At 43.2% G+C, this 16,926-nt stretch overlaps 1 protein-coding gene across 2 annotated transcripts; it reads left to right on the top strand.

Moving 5' to 3' along the window:
- Nucleotides 1–6,615: 6,615 nt before the first annotated feature.
- Nucleotides 6,616–15,028, top strand: LOC130378358 (uncharacterized). Of its 2 annotated transcripts, XM_056585139.1 has the most exons (6): nucleotides 6,616–6,714; nucleotides 7,446–7,516; nucleotides 11,575–12,598; nucleotides 12,857–13,012; nucleotides 13,161–13,253; nucleotides 14,081–15,028. In XM_056585139.1, the coding sequence occupies exons 3-6, from the start codon at nucleotides 11,747–11,749 to the stop codon at nucleotides 14,396–14,398; spliced, it is 1,419 nt and encodes a 472-aa protein (XP_056441114.1). In that variant the 5' UTR covers nucleotides 6,616–6,714; nucleotides 7,446–7,516; nucleotides 11,575–11,746; the 3' UTR covers nucleotides 14,399–15,028. The 2 variants fall into 2 exon arrangements, with proteins under 2 accessions (XP_056441114.1, XP_056441115.1); XM_056585140.1 differs by lacking the exons at nucleotides 6,616–6,714; nucleotides 7,446–7,516; nucleotides 11,575–12,598 and having other exon boundaries at nucleotides 12,739–13,012.
- Nucleotides 15,029–16,926: the final 1,898 nt, after the last annotated feature.

Raw genomic sequence — 16,926 nt, 5'->3', positions numbered from 1 at the left:
GAGAGAGAGAGAGAGGGAGAGGGAGGGAGAGAGAGAGGGAGAGGGAGAGGGAGAGGGAGAGGGAGTGAGAGAGAGAGAGAGAGAGAGAGAGGGAGAGGGAGAGGGAGTGAGAGAGAGAGAGAGAGAGAGAGAGAGAGGGAGAGAGAGAGAGAGTGTTATGGGAGAACATAATATTGTGCATTATGCTTGGTTGTGCTGCTCTGCCTCCATGTCCCATAGTAGGAGGAGACTGGGCGTTACCTACGGAAGCACTGATTGATGAAAGGCCGGCCCTCCCAAGTATAAAAGCCTGCCTACTTCAAGATGGCTCTCTCTCTCTCTCTCTCTCAGCCTCGACATGGCAGACGCTGGCCGGTCGCACGCTTTTGTTTTGGTTACATTAGAGGTCGTTTGTTAAACTGGTCTGTATTAATTGTGATCGTTGTTGATCTTTGATCTAGGAGCGGTTGCGTTTTTTCTTCTGTTTTAGTGGCAACCGTCTTGCATTTTTTCTGTTAAGCAAGTTTTGGCTCTTTTGGGAAATAAACAGAACACTATTCTTTCCCAAAAATCCGTTTCATTTTTCGTTATTATGTTAACTGCTCACACGTTTGATGTGGGCCCGTAACAAGGACCTTGGAGAAGGAGAAGGGCTGTTTGCTGCATATCATAAGAGACAGAAGAAGGATGTTGGGACCTCTCCAGCACTACAGCTAAGTCACTACCTAGACCTAGCCGATGGACAGAACGCCCTTTTGTTCTGGGCACTGAACACGAAGACTCTTCCTTCACTCTTCCGAGTGGCCATCAGAGTGTTGGCAGTGCCTGCCTCTAGTGCTCCAGTGGAGCGAGTTTTCAGCCATGGTGGCATCATACTTCGTCCCCATCGTGCACAAATGACTGACAGACTTTTGGCCAATTTGATCTTTTACAAATGCAATGCAGCATAGGGCCCTGACATAGAAAAGCACAACTCTGTTCATTGTCATGTTCATGACACTTCCAATCCAGTTCCCTTCCAATCTCTCTCTCACACATTATCTATCTATCTCTCTATCTCTCTATCTCTCGCTCTTTCTCTCTCTCTTTCACACACACACACACTATCTTTCTCTCTCTCTCTCACACACACACAGACACACACACACACACACACACACACACACACACACACACACACACACACACACACACACACACACACACACACACACACACACACACACACACACACACACACACACACACACACACACCAGTCTCTCGATGGATGCATGCCAATTGTTTGTCAAGGGAGCAACCTGAACTGATAGAGGCATGAATGTATTACATGTAGATTATTTATTTTATTTTAATTTTGAGAGTGAGGATATCTTTTATAAAGTGGTGACATGGTTGAAAAGGTTAAGGTTACGCTCTGTGTGTGTGGGCATGTTTTTAAATGGTTTTCTGTATGTGTGCAGGGGTTGTGATGTCATGGCGGTTGTTTTCATAACTGTAGATTTGCAAAGCGCTGCTTACGTGGAACTCATCTCCACGACATTCCATTGTTTAGGTTCCATTGCTTAGGTTCCTTTGCTTATGTTCCATTGCTTAGGTTCCATTGTGTTCAACGCAGCTTATCAAGCCACCAGCAAGCCACCAGCAACAGAAAGTCCTTTTAACGTCACTGCACACGCTACTATTACATGTAGATTATTTTATTTTATTTTTGAGAGTGAGGATATCTTTTATAAAGTGGTGACATGCTTGAAAAGGTTAAGCTTACACTTTTGAAATGAGTGTTTGAACAATGTTCTTCCAAAAAAAGGCTTAATAAATACAAATCTTAAATATTATTTCTCTGTTGTTGAAAGGACTCGAAACTCAAACGGTAGGACTTGGGACTCGACTTGAGACTTGTCGGCCTTGATTTGTGACTTGACTCGGGACTTGCCTGTCTTGACTCGGGACTTGACTCGGGACTTGACGGCAAAGAATTGAGACTAACTTGTGACTTGCAAAACAATGACTTGGTCCCACCTCTGCTATGAATAGGGCTAGTCTCAGATCAGTCCCTGAGTGATCCTGAGCTCCAGAACAGATTTTAGAGGAATAGTTACACTGACGTTGTGTTAGTCGTGTGCGTAGCATCACGTGACCGTAGACATGTGCTTCAATGATGGAGGGATGGATGGGGGAGGGTCTCTGTCCAACATCTATTCTCACACACCTGATTTTATTTTCTTGATTTACCTTCAAGGCAAGAGTCACATCCTTGTCTTCATCCTCGCTGGTGTCTGTTGTTGTTGTTGTTGCTGCTGCTGCTGTTGTTGGAGTCTTTGTGTACCAGAAGAGGAACGGTGAGTGGATCAAACTCTCCAGGAGGACAAACACCTGATCTCCACCTGCTCCTACTTCCTGTCCCCTTCTTAGTATCTGATTGGTTGTCTTCATACACTGGTGGTCTGGTGGTAGAAACCTCGGTGACACTTTATTCTGATAGTCCACTGTTACACTCAACAAGCTATCAGATGACACTCAACAAGTACCGGGGAGGGGGGGGGGGGGGGGGTCATCCACTGACAGGATGTAGTCAGGGGCCCTAACCCAGACCGACGGCGCGGCAGGGGGAGGGGGGGGGGGGGGGGGGGAGCTAGTGTCTGGCACCCCCCGGTGGCCCCTCCCAGAGTCGTGGTGGGCCAATGGGAGGGCCTTGATTGGCAGCACCAGGGTGTCGGCATGGCGACTCCTACCTCGGGGGGCTCTGGGGGGCAGACCAGGGGGGGGGCTCCTCCTGGGGGGATTGGTGAGGGGGGGGGGCTGGTGTTTAACAGCTCTAGGTCGGGGGGGGGGGACTGGAGAGGCGGTGGGCCTGGGGTGGGGGGGCGAGGGGCGGGTGGGGGGCTATGGAGGGGGGGGGCTGGGGGTGTTGAGAGGGGTAGGGGGTCTAGGAGGGGGGGAGGAGAGGACAGGGGGGGCAGTAGTGAGCAGTGGTGTGTCTGAGGGAGGGGGGTGGGCCGGAACCGGGGTCTGTACCGGGGGGCCACCTCACAGCCACGCCCCCCCCCCCCCCCCTCAAAGGGGAAGCCTGTTGGAGGAGGGGGTTAAAGTGTGGGGGGGGGCTGTGGTAGAATAAGGTTCTGCTTCAGCCAGTCGTCCGTGTTCTGCTCCCCCCTGTGGAAGGTATGGGGGGGGGGGGGGGGGGCAAGCAGGTTTAATGGACTCTGCTCATTGGTTCCCCTGTCTGACCGTCCCTGGTGGGGGGGGGGGGGGCAAGCAGGTTTAATGGACTCTGCTCATTGGTTCCCCTGTCTGACCGTCCCTGATGGGGGGGTGTTGGTGGTGACGGCGTGTGTGTGTGTGTTAGGGGCTGGTTGTGTGTGTGTGTGTGTGTGTGTGTGTGTGTGTGTGTGTGTGTGTGTGTGTGTGTGTGTGTGTGTGTGTGTGTGGCGTACAGGTAAACCCTCTTGAGTCTGTTAATGATTGATTCATATCCGTCTCTCTAACAGAGCTATCTTATCTGTCAGAAAGGCAGAACAAGAGCAACCAGAGTCCATGCTTACAGAGGTTGATACAGACGGAGCTCCAACGAGGAGACAGTGAATACAATACAGAGTATACAGAACAGGTCACAGATATGAATACCGGTAATAATAGATACAAGCCCAGGTAGCATGGCGACGCTAAGCGTCCTGCTAACCAAACCAAACAAACCAAGCCGGCTACCCGGAAGTTGCGTCCGCGGCGTCACGCGGCAGCCTCGGGTCAGCCTGTGGAGAGAGAGCCCAGGTTACACTCACACGCAGTGCATTGTGGGTATGGTGGGGGGGTCAGGTTAAGTGGTTTGATCCAGATATGAAGGGTTATTGTGGGGGGGTCAGGTTAAGTGGTTTGATCCAGATATGAAGGGTTATTGTGTTGGTATTAGGTTAAGTGGTTTGATCCAGATATGAAGGGTTATTGTGGGGGGATCAGGTCAAATGGTTTGATCCAGATATGAAGGGTTATTGTGGGGGGATCAGGTCAAATGGTTTGATCCAGATATGAAGGGTTATTGTGGGGGATCAGGTCAAATGGTTTGATCCAGATTCCCGGTCCAGGTCCCGGTCCCGGTCCCGGTCCCAGTCCCAGTCCGGGTCCGGGTCCTGTTCCTTGTCCCGGTCCGGGTCCGGGTCCAGGCCCCGCTCCGGGTCCTAGTGCGCGTCCTGGTCCCGGTCCGGGTCCGGACCTGGTCCTGACCTCTGCAACTCATGATAGGCCCCCTGATAGCCGTAGGCCCTGGGGCTTCAGCCCAGGTAAGCCCGCGCATTAAGGCGGCCTTGACCACATCGACCTCCTTAAGAGGTGGAACCATCTCCCTTGTGGGATTTATACAGTTATCTTATCTGGTTGTGTGTGTGTGTGTGTGTGTGTGTGTGTGTGTGTGTGTGTGTGTGTGTGTGCGTGTGTGTGTCAACATTAACTTTTTTATGAGGCCTTTTCCCTCGGATAAGTACATTAACCTTTTACTTGTCAAAGCACAAAAGTCACTTTTATGAATTCAATTTTTTTTTAATTCAAAAGAACCAACAGTTGCAATCATTCACACCATGTCAACCACATCACTAAAACATCCCTATCCCTCCTCTCAATCACACCACCTCTGAGCAATGTTTAAATCCTCACTTCTTCTCAATAGACTTTCCATCTTTAAACTGTTCAGGAAGTCCCATAGACCAGTCACTCTTCATGGAGACACAGCTGGGTCCAGGGGAGTCTGCTCTCTCCTGCTGCTCTGGGCTTCACCACAACACAGCTGTTACTCAAACTAATGATGGAGTCATGATGTACATCCAAACAGTGTCACAAACATAGAAATGTTTTGGTAAGACTTTACAATAAGGTACACAAAAACGTGGGTAGTTACTGAGGGACGAGTGAGGAACGAATGATGAACGACCAGGGCCCTAACTGGGGCCCTAACGGCGCCCTAAGTGGCGATCACTCAGTAACTACTGAGGAGTTAATGGTATCAGACTAGGGGATACTGTATTCGTTACTGAGTAATGAATGATGAACAACTGGGGCCCTAACTAGGCCCCTAAGTGACAGTTATTCAGTAACTACTGAGGAGTTATGAATCATTCTTTACTTATTCGTTCCTCAGTAACTACCGAATTTTTTGCGTACCTTGTTTTAAAGTGTTACCCACACACACACACGCACACAAGCACACACACACACACACACACACACACACACACACACACACACACACACACACACACACACACACACACACACAGGAGTGAATGATTGAAGTTCAACATAAACGTGGTTTGCGTGGATGTTAATTCCCTGTGAGCAGAAGAGATAGGCTTCACAGAAATTATACAAATCAGAGTTAACATCAAGTACTGGAACAACCCGTACTGCTTTTAGACCATACACACAATGTCTCTCTTTCTCACACTCACTCACTCAATCACAAAGTTGTGATAGAAAAGTTGAAAGGCTGTCTGCTATATGTTTTTTTCAATTTAAAAAAAATCTTGTGGGTTTGTGTGTGTTTGTGTTTGCATGCGTCCGTGAGTCAAATGAAGACAGATGATAAAAGTAGAAGAAAAACACTGTCACTTCATGATTGGTCAGAATTAAAACATGTGACGTGTTTTTTCAGCTGATATAGCAGAGCTGACTCCTGAGAGCAGACGTATTGGAAGCTGTCAGGGAGGAACCCTGGTAACCATCTCTGAACCGGACCCTGGACTCTCTGAGGAACCTGAGGACATGCCTTTGGACCGGGAGGAGACCGGGAAGAGAAGATTTGGTAGGTGCCCTTTTGAGAGGATTTAAAATATATAATCCAGTAAAAAAAAAGTATTTTCAACTGCATACGTTTAAAATGTACTTTTAGAAAACGTTTTTAGCCAAAGGGTCCGACCTGATAAACCAGTGACCGTATGTATTTATTCTAAATAAAGATGTGTGCGTTTGAGACAAAAAGCTCACATTAACCGAACTTGACTTGTGATTATGCCCATGAGTAACGGACTATTGATAGGCATCTCAAGTAATTGTGTATTTCATGATATATATATGTTCGTTATATACGTGGAACAGAGTGCAGAGTAACTTTACGGAGCAGAACACAAGTTTAGTTCTCTCATGACTTATTATTAATGGTAGTGCCACGTGACATTAGAGTGACAATGGTTAATTTAATCAAGAATTATGTGTTTTAATAATGGCTTCTCATTTAACTGAAGTGATATCAGGTGTACTTATGAATTTAACATAATTCTATAAAATTTGTCATTAATATGAACATATCTTAAATTATCCCACAATACATGTCCTTGTGTTTTCTGCATGGGCTGATATGAAAGACCCTGGTGACACACAGGCCACATGTTGTCCCCCCTTCATTACTGCATGTATACGTATGTATTTCTATGTGTAATACTGTATACCTACAATCAAAAAAATGAAATCTTGCTATTGTTGAGTTAAAATAATCCTCTTTCATCAGATTTACTTAACTAGTGTGTGTTTCTAAATTTAATTGAGTTAGTTGTGGTTTTTGAACGAAATAATGTGTTTTGGCAGGTTTACTCAACAGCTTTTCATTGGGCCAACACAACATTCGTGAATAAAACGCATTAGATAGTTTGTTTAATGAAGATTGTCACTTTTTGATGCCGTACCTCCACGTGGTGCTCATCCATTTTCTCACTTGCCGCAGAAGGAACGTGGCCATGAAGTCTACTTAATGTAAGTGTTGTGCTCTCTACAATTTTGTTGTTTTTAGTTATAAATTGTGCTGCTAAAGCTCTCAAAACACACATATAGTCAATATAAAAGCAGCAAAGTGTTTTAGAATCGTCATCTCAGATTATATCAGTAACGGTGCGGCCACACCAAACGCGTTACTCGCGTTGGATAACGCGAGTAAAGGCCGATCCATACCTCCTGGTTTTCTGATTTTGTTTTAAATCGGAATATTCAAAGAACGAACCATACACGGATTGAATCGAAGACGAAATTGTTGTTGTTGTGTTTGAAACTGGCGCGAGGGTTCTTCTGCGCGCCTAACCTGACGCTTGATCATTGTGTGGTGGTTCAACCTTCAACGCGCCAACGCAGCTAGATGAGTCCATGTCCATGCAAGTGAACGGAGCGTTCCCTCTTCGTCATAACTATCAAACCAAACATCCTTCACATTCACCGAGCGAACATTATGAAAGTAAAATGCACATTTCTCGCTAAAAATGTTTCCATAAACGCATTTAATGGCGTAACTATGTTACTATTTCCACCCTGAATAAAGAAAGATGTCGGCCGTATGCTTCTGTCCAAGCTCACTAGCGGAGACGTTTGCAGTGACGTCATGACGTTGCTCACGCCGGCTCCGTGGCTGGCTCTCGCCGGTGTGAAACCAACCTGTTCTTAACTGGGTACCTTTTGTATAAGTGACTAATTTCCCTTTCTTTTTTTCTCCACAGACATTCATGTGGCAATGCAAACAGTGCAAGACAGTGACATCATCACGGTTTCTACTTCTGAAGCACTACAGGTTAGCTTATGGCCATTTTGGACACAGACACCCTTGTGCATATTCTCATTGCCCTTGTGTTTTCAAAACATGGAATGCTCTTCATAGTCACTTAAGCAGATTTCATCCTAATCAAACTGTGCAAAAATCTGTGAATGTGGTTATCTTTAATTGTCATTTGTGTACATGCAGTGACATAGCTTCAGCACAAGAATATTTTTGTCACATCAACAACCACCTTAAGAGTCACGAAACGGTGCAATGTATGTTTGAGGGATGTTCGTTTCAGACAAATGTTTATGGTACTTTTAAGTCGCATAAAAACAGGAAGCACAAACCATATACATTAAAAGATTTTAAAGTGGGCATTGTAAAAACAAGTGAACCTCAATCTTCAGCTGATGGCAGACTAGATGACAGAATCTCAGAAGATGGCAATGCAGATTCCGATGGTGATATCGAAATTGACACAGAACCTGAAGATTTACCAAAAACCATAGAGCTGAAATTTGCATCTCTTTTGCTAAAATTGGAAAATTATTTTCACGTTCCAAGCACAGCAATTGATGAACTGCTTACAGAGTTGCATTTTTTAATCAGCACTGCATCTGTACCGGTATCAAAAAAAATAATTCTAGATACCTTCAAAAATCACAACCTCTGTGTAGACCAGCTGGTCATCAAAGAGCTGACTAACTCATTATCTTCTTTTAACCCTTTGTTAAAAGCTGCTGCAAAGAATGGCCCACTAGGCACTGCTTACAAACGGAGACAGTATTATAGGGAACATTTCGATGTGGTTGATCCCATTGAATACATACTCGAGTCCCAAACAAAAAGGTCTTTTCAGTATGTTCCCATATTAAAATCATTACAGCAGTTACTCAAACAGAAGGACATACTCAATAAAGTTGTTGATAGTCATGCAGAGCAGCCTTCAGTAAAGCAGGAGCAGTATGTATCTTTTCGAGATGGTCTTCATTTTCTAAACAGTGATTTTCTATCTGGTGAGGAACTTAGAATCTCTTTGTGCCTCTATATAGATGACTTTGAAATCTGCAATCCATTGGGGACATCCCGAAAAAAGCATAAACTTTGTTCATGTGGCAGCACGAGCTATGGAGTGATGCCCCTTTTCTTAAGGCAGTATCGGTAGCATTAATTATTGCCAGACAACGCCACCCTGGGAATTTCACCCAGAGATTTAGTTTAAGTGGACTAGCACAAATGAAGGAAAGGCACTGAGGTCCGTTATGCAAATGAGGCAGAGACGATCTGTTCAATCATTCAAAAATACTTTTATTTATACAAAATGTCTGTTCTTAAAACTAGAGAATTACTCACTAAGGAGGGAAATTGGGTGTTGAGATCCAATCAGTGCTGAGACCTACTGTGAACACCTGCATCCAAAGGAAAGGGGGTCCCAGGAACACCACACGTAAAACAAATGAAAAATAAACCAAATGCAAACACAATACAAAAGGGACACCGTGACCAGGACACCAGTCCACCACCGTAGGCTCAGCACCTGATTTGAGGGGGATCGCAGAGCAACCAGTTAGAAAACAAAATAATAATAAGAGAAATTAATTAAATAAACAAAAACTATAATAAGTAAACACAAGGAGAAATCAGCAAAAACTCTTACATAACATAACATACACACTTTAATATGTAGTGGCACCAACTAAACAAAAGAGATAGCGACACAACAGGAAAAGGAACAAACTATCGCTAGCCGAATGAACGGCAAAGCGATCGGGTCCGAGCTGGCCCTGGCAAGGCGGTAATAACGTGCAAGCAAAGCAGCAGTGGTTTTTTTAGAGGTGGATTGGCCGCCGCTGCGCCGCTACTGTCGGCCACCCAATCGGGCAGTCCCGGCCAACGTGGCGTGGAGCAGGGAACGGGACGCTATACAAAAGCGACAGTTCAGTAGGCGGCATCGGCCATGTATCGATGAGCAGCGCGCAGCCAGCAGCAACATCCAAGTGAGCCCTATCACTGCACAGAAGCGGAAATAGACGCACAGGAGCTACGTGATCCAGCCTCCGGCAAGCAAGAGCCTGTCACCGCACGGAAGCGGAAATGGACGCCCAGGCGCAACGTGACCCAGCCTACGGCAAGCAAGATCCTTTACAAAACAATAACTAAAATTAGTACTGGATGGGCAACATGCGAGAGATGCAGCCGTGACCGGCAGCTCACCTGTCACCGCACGGAAGCGGAAATGGACGCCCAGGCGCAACGTGACCCAGCCTACGGCAAGCAAGATGCCGACAGGTGCTCTACGCCCGCCTTTATAGATAGTCTCCCACCGTGATTGGCTGGGACTGCCGCACAGCTGACAGTCACCATGACAACAAACTACATATTGCCACATCCAGTTTATTGGGTTCTAGGAAACCTGCCACCAGGTTCTAATTCATCTCTCTCCTCAATTTATCTTGCATTGTTATGTAAAAGTGATGATATAAAGAACTTTGGCTATCAGAAAATATTTCAGCCCCTTTTGAATGACCTTGTCACTTTAGAGCAGGAAGGGGTGTTCATTGACCATCTAGGAGCATTTATTAAAGGCACAGTCCAGTGTGTAGTGGCAGATAGTCTTGGAGCTCACGGATTGGCCGGTTTTGTGGAAAACTTTTCTGGAGAGTACTTCTGTAGATTTTGTACTGCCACACGTAAAGAGGTTCAGTCAAAAGAAGTAAAAACTGGTGAATTTCAACTGAGAACTGAAGAGTTGCATAGTGTTCATGTAACAAGGGCACTTGAAGAAGGAAAACACTGTTATGGTGTGAAAAACAAATGTGTTTTAGCTGAAAGCCTTTCTCACTTTAAGGTTACTTCAGGCTTCCCCCCTGATCTTGCGCATGATCTCTTCGAAGGCATAGTGCCTGTTGAGCTAGCTGAATGCTTTGGAGTTTTAATTGCCAAGAAGTATTTCTCTTTTGATACTCTTAATCAGATGATTCAGAGTTTTCCATACAAATGGGGAGACAAGACTAATCGCCCTCATTTGTTACCACGTACCTTCCAAAGTAAAAAAACAATCGGTGGCAATGCACACGAGAATTGGTGTCTATTAAGGTTGTTACCACTTATTGTTGGAAATCTGACACCAGAGGATGAACCAGCCTGGCAACTCATACTAGACTTGAAGGATATTGTTGATTTGGTAGTTTGCCCCATCCATACCAATGAGTCAATTGCATGCTTGGAGAGTAAAATATCAGAGCACAGATATAGGTTCCAAGAACTTTTCCCAGAAAGAAGACTGCTACCAAAACATCACTTTCTCGAACATTATCCATCAATGATTTGCCACTTTGGTCCTCTTGTTTTCTTGTGGACAATGAGATTTGAGGCCAAACATACTTTTTTTAAGCAAGTTGTGAGGCACACAAACTGCTTTAGAAACATAACCCATTCTTTGGCCAATAAACATCAACTCATGACAGGCTATTATATGCATACATCAAGTTGTGAAAAACCATCTCTGGAAGTTGCACGTGTCTCAACAGTTCCAGTTGAAATCCTGAAAGAGGGTGTAGCACTAAGCTTCACTCAGAAGTACCCAGATGCTACTGTGGTTAATCTGACCCAGAATGTCTCTGTTGATGGCATAAACTACAGAAGTGGCATGATAATAGCACATTGATCAATTGGTGGTCTGCCAGAGTTTGCAGAAATTGTGCAGATGTGTGTCTCAAAAGATGGATTAGAATTCATTGTGAAAAAAATGAAGTCATGGTACAGGGAACACTACCGGGCCTTCCAATTGGATCCATCTCCAACCAATGTTTCTCTTATTGAGTTAAGTGAACTAGCAGATCGTTGCCCCCTATCTGACTACAGAATTGGAGGAGTTCGCATGGTGACTTTGAAAAGATACATACACTCCTACGGTAATGTAAAGCAAATCTGTTGCACTAGTATTATTTTAGTAGTAGTAATTTTTTTTAGTAATTTTTAACACTTGCATTCAGCCACATAAGTACATAATGCTTGCACCCTAGAGGTATTGTGAGACTTGTATAACTGCTTATGTCTAAATCTGTTTTTTCTTTTTTTGTATGTAGAGTAACTGTTGGGTTGGACAAAAAATGACAACCCCAGTTAAACTTCGGATTATCATGGGAGAAAACAACTCCGAAAAATTGACTCTGCCTTCTGGAATACCAGTCAGTAGAAGACCTCAAACTTGAGATCAAGAGACAATGTGCAGTTGCAGAGGACTTCCGGCTACAATACATGGACGTTGATTTTGACGAATTTATAAATCTGACCTCAACAGCGGCTCTCCAACACTTGGGCACGGTTAAAGTGATCACAAATGCACAGGAAGCAACTGGTGAAGGTAGTACTCCTCAGGTACTGAGAAGTCTCTCAGTGGAATCCACTTCCCTTTCTTCTACCGACACCGAGATACTCTCTACCCCTGATTCATCACCATCACCAACCTCGATGCTGAGATCTCAGGCCTGGCCAGCAAGCTTCCCTATTCCACAGTTTTCCTATGAAGTAGAGCTGCAACTTGTGAAAGCCAATCAGGAATATCACAAAAATGGCACCCTCCTCAACCCAAGCCCAAAACTCAAGTCTGCAATTTTAGAGTCCTTGGCTTCTGTAATAATCAAGTACAAAGCATACCCTACAAGTGCAGAGTTTGATGATGTTGCAGAGGCTTTGATTAAAACACATGCATGCCTAAAGGAGCAAGGTTCTGTGACAGGATTCTACGGTTGGAAGATTAGTTTAAAATATAAAATGGCAAATTATCGCAGTAGCCTGAGAAACATAACCTCTGAATTGAGCATCAATTCCATGAAACGCAGAGGAGGCCACACAAGTCCAAATCAAGTGAAGAAACCGAGGAAAGCTGAGGTGAATTTTTTGCCAGACTATCCAATTGGCGAAAACCAAGAGACTCTTGAGAATGAGAGGTTGGAATTACTGTCTGAGGTCAAGAAGAGGGACAACAATCAAATCATAAAAGTGAAGATGGACAAAACTTTTGCCTACAGGAGGAAAGAAGTTGTAGTCGACATGCCCTCCATTGCAGAATTTCAAAGCAGATGGCCAGCTCTTTTTGCTGAAAGTGAGGTAGGTCAGAATTAAGTGTCCAACTCTCAACATGACAACAATATTGAAAAAATATTGTATCAGAATTTGGAATGTTGCAAGTGGCATCACACATTTGTAAATGTTTGTATTATTTACATTTAGTTTGATATCACACCTAATATCACCCAGCCCTACTGAAGATAGACATTTTTTCATGCAGCTTTTTATTATTTCTGTCTTGCCAAATGCTGTAAGTTGTTGTTTTTTGTCTCCCCTCCCCACAACTCTTCTTTCCAGATAAGTGCAGAATTTACACGTATTACCACCATCCCACTGATGTCCAAGTTTATGTCAGAACTTGACCACCACTCTGCTAAGCTGTCCAGGGTGTGCCTTAAGAAGGGAGGAGTAGCAGGTCGCAAGATTGCAGAGATCATGGCTTCCATCAACGAGGTTTGTGATTATTTTTTTGTGGAGTGTTTCAGATTTGCTGATTTTACAATCGAGACAACATTTGAAATGAGTTTTAGACAAATGTCTGAGTCAGGCTACAATGAGCTACAGGCTTAGTGTTGTACAGTGACATTTCCCTCTTTTACAGAATGACACCATTGCTACAAGGAGGGCTTGCAACCTGAATTCACTTGCTGTGTATTTAAATGAAGACCCAGAGAAGCTCATCAAGGAATATCTGGTAAGTGTAAGAAAATGTCCATTTAACAGCGTAGAATAAGTACAGTAGATTGAAGAGGAACGTTGTGGCAATGATAGAATTTTTGGTAGCAATAATATGGCGGAATGGATTACATAATAATATTCCTTATATATAATATGATGTTAAAATATGGAGATTAAAAGACATGATAACTTCAAAGCTTTGGTAAGCAGGGACATTTTAAAAATGTGTCTGACATTCACTACTTAAAACATCTAGGAATTGACAAATGGACTTTATTCTCCAAAAACAATGGCCCACATTTGGCATGAATTATAGTGTGTAATAGGCTGTTAAAGAAAATATTTGTTGGTCAATTTTAACTTGAAATTTGAATACAGTGTTTACCAGGTCTTACAATTGAGACACTAAAATTAAGTTGATTGAAGTGCTGGTTGATTTCTCTCTACAAGTCTCTGAAGTTGGGCTGTTTTTGTTCTAAAATATTTCATATTTTTAAATACAGAGGGTTTTGCCCTTGCTTGACCCTGTATTGCTATCAAAACTAAAGTGACAGCTGGTTGTAATTCTGTGTTTCCCTGATTTACTGCAACACAGAGAGCACCATGGAGCCAATCATTTATAGAAATACAGGCTCACAGCAGACTCTGCAGTCATTTGATCGACATTACCAAGCTAAATCTGATCGACATTACCAAGCTAAATCTGTTCCCCATAACACTTGTTAAAAAAAGATGCAGCAAAAATACAAAAGCTAATGATGGGAGTAAAGAAAGAAAGATGTACCTGTTCAACACATGACATCTAATGCTCAATAACATGTCTCTTTTTGTTCTGTGGTTTAGGATGTGAACTTTGATAATGCCCAGAGCGAACTGGATATGACAGCCCTTGGGATCTACGTCATCAAACATGAGGGTGCAGATGCCTCCGATCCACCAGAAGATGTAGGGATCATTGTTGAGGGTGTCGTCATGCTCAAACACATTGGAGACCTCGCCTGTGCTGTTGCTCTGCTGTTTGGGCTCATCTACAATCTGAATTTGAGCTACCCGCCTGATCTCAAGTACAGTTTTGAATTTCTTCAGAAAGTCCTGATGGGAATTGATACCCATCGCCTTTCAAACAAGGTCCAGGTACTGAAGAATAAACTTCATGAATGAGGTGAGGGATCTTTGAGCCATGCAGGGAGAGAAGTGGTTTTATTGACTGTTCTTATGCTCTGTCAAGTTGCTTGACAGATTGTTGTCCCTGTTGTCACTGTCTCTCACCTGTGCTCGTCAGGTTTCACTGTACTTGCCTGTTATAGTTAGGATAGTTCTTAAATGATGTCTTAAGTGGAGGAAATACTAGTGGAAGCTAGTGATTTTCTGAGAAATGCATTATGGCAATATGCACTTCAGCTGTTCTATGCACTTTACCTCCTATGTCTGTTTTTGAGAAAATGTTTTAGGCAAGAAACAAACTACTTTGAATTCCTACTGAGAAATGCATTATGGCAATATATATATATGCACTTCAGCTGTTCTATGCACTTTACCTCCTTTGTCTGTTTTTGAGAAAATGTTTTAGGCAAGAAACAAATTACTTTGAATTCCAGTAGAACTATAATGAGATTCTTGTAACCCCTTAATGTTTTACGTCTGCACTTAGTTCGGTATTTTTGAACCTGGGCCTTATTTCTGTCATGGGGTGCTTTAATCTACTAACTGGTAGCATTTTGGTGAAGATCGGCGTAGTTTTGACGCTGTTCAGACCATCGAGATCGAGCGTATATCCATATGACGGGAGTAAGCCGGGCAAAGACAATACAGCCTCTAAATAAGTCATTAGGTCTTTATTTCACCAATGCTTTAAGATGAATGAAGGAATGAACGCGTGCTACCGCCCTGTTAGCTCAGAGTGAGCTCAGAGCTGCCGTGTTGTTATTATTGATCCGGTTCACTTGGGATCAGCTGTGCTGCAGTGCCCCCGTCGATGACGTCATCCCAGGTGACCCGGGTGTTGAAAAGCCTCAATAACGACGGCAACGGCAACAACAAGCAGCTCTGAGCTAACGGGGCGGTAGCACGCGTTCATTCCTTCATTCATCTTAAAGCATTGGTGAAATAAAGACCTAATGACTTATTTAGAGGCTGTATTGTCTTTGCCCGGCTTACTCCCGTCATATGGATATACGCTCGATCTCGATGGTCTGAACAGCTTCAAAACTACGCCGATCTTCACCAAAATGTTACCAATTAGTAGATTAAGGCACCCCATGACAGAAATAAGGCCCAGGTTCAAAAATACCGAACTATACCTTTAAAGGACAGTTTTTGTGCGAGCAAGGAGGCTATACAAGGGAATTGAGGTTTTATGTATTGCAACTTTTAAACTACATTCTGTGAAGTTGCTTGCAATTTATGCGACTAGATAACTCTTCAGAAAATGCTATTTGATGTTAAATAAAGGCATTTTTTTGATAAGACACTGTTTGATTCCCATTTTTTATTATTTTTCTATTTAACAGAGCCAGGCATTTCACTAGGACAAATTCAACTCAGTTACTGAGTTCTATTTAAGAATTTTGTGTTAAGTGTACTTAAGAATGTTATGTCAAGTGTGGTTCCATGCAACTATCTTACTTAAAATTAACTTATCATGATTGTGTTCTTCTTATCTACTTAACTTAAATGAGTTGAACATAACATTATTTAGTAGGTTCAATGTAAGAATAATCCATAATAATTAACTAATATTGTTTAATTGAATTTACTCAATTCACTTATGTTGAATTTATTAAAGTTATACACAACAGTATTAAGTAGGTTCAATGTAAAAATAATCCCTAAAAATGAACTAATCTAGTTAAGTTGAATATACTCCATTCACTTGTGTATCATTTATTGTATTTCATTTAGTACATATTAAAAAATAAAGAACCTTAGCTGTTGCTTAACACAGTTGCGTGGAACCACTTGACATAACTTTTTTAAGTAAATCCAAAAAGACATTTTTTTGAGTGTATGTGTGCGTATATGTCAATAATGAGGGAATAATAACATGTATGCTAGAGACCAGTACTTGCTGTGCTTAAGTGTGTTCTAAACACGAGAGCCACAGTACCAGTCATCACTTACTGAGGTGTTCTCAGTAGAGGTCTTCAGGTGTTTCTTCAAGACGGGGAGGGATTCTGCAGACCGTAGGGAGTCTGGACTGTGAATGACAGCCACGCAGTATGAATATATCTGTGTGTACATTACTCTGTGTGTCCGTGTGCGTGTGCTTGAGTGCGTTCGTGAGTCTGTGTGCAGTAGAAGAAAAACATTTCCTTACACTGATGGTATCAGAGTGCAAGCTGATAATTGGTCAGAATGAAAACAAGTGACGTTGTTTTTCCAGCTGGTAGAGCAAAGAAGAAGGCTAAGTCCAGACGCCGTGGAAGCCGTCAGAGAGTAACAATGGTCACCATCTCTGAACCGGACCCTGGACTCTCTGAGGAACCTGAGGACACGTCTTTGGACCGGGAGGAGACCAGGAAGAGAAGATTTGGTAGGTGCCCCTTTATAGAGAATTTAAAATAAATAATCCAGTCCAAAACAATGATCCAAAAAAGTATGATTTCCTCCAAATACATTTAAGTTTTTTTTTGCCAAAGTGACCGTGTGTGTGTGTGTGTGTGTGTGTGTGTGTGTGTGTGGGTGTGGGT

Source organism: Gadus chalcogrammus, unplaced genomic scaffold (assembly GCF_026213295.1).
Source record: "Gadus chalcogrammus isolate NIFS_2021 unplaced genomic scaffold, NIFS_Gcha_1.0 GACHA072, whole genome shotgun sequence".
Taxonomy (NCBI): Eukaryota; Metazoa; Chordata; class Actinopteri; order Gadiformes; family Gadidae; genus Gadus; species Gadus chalcogrammus.
The sequence above is the reverse complement of the archived record's forward strand: the minus strand, read 5'-3'. Positions and strand labels throughout refer to the sequence as shown.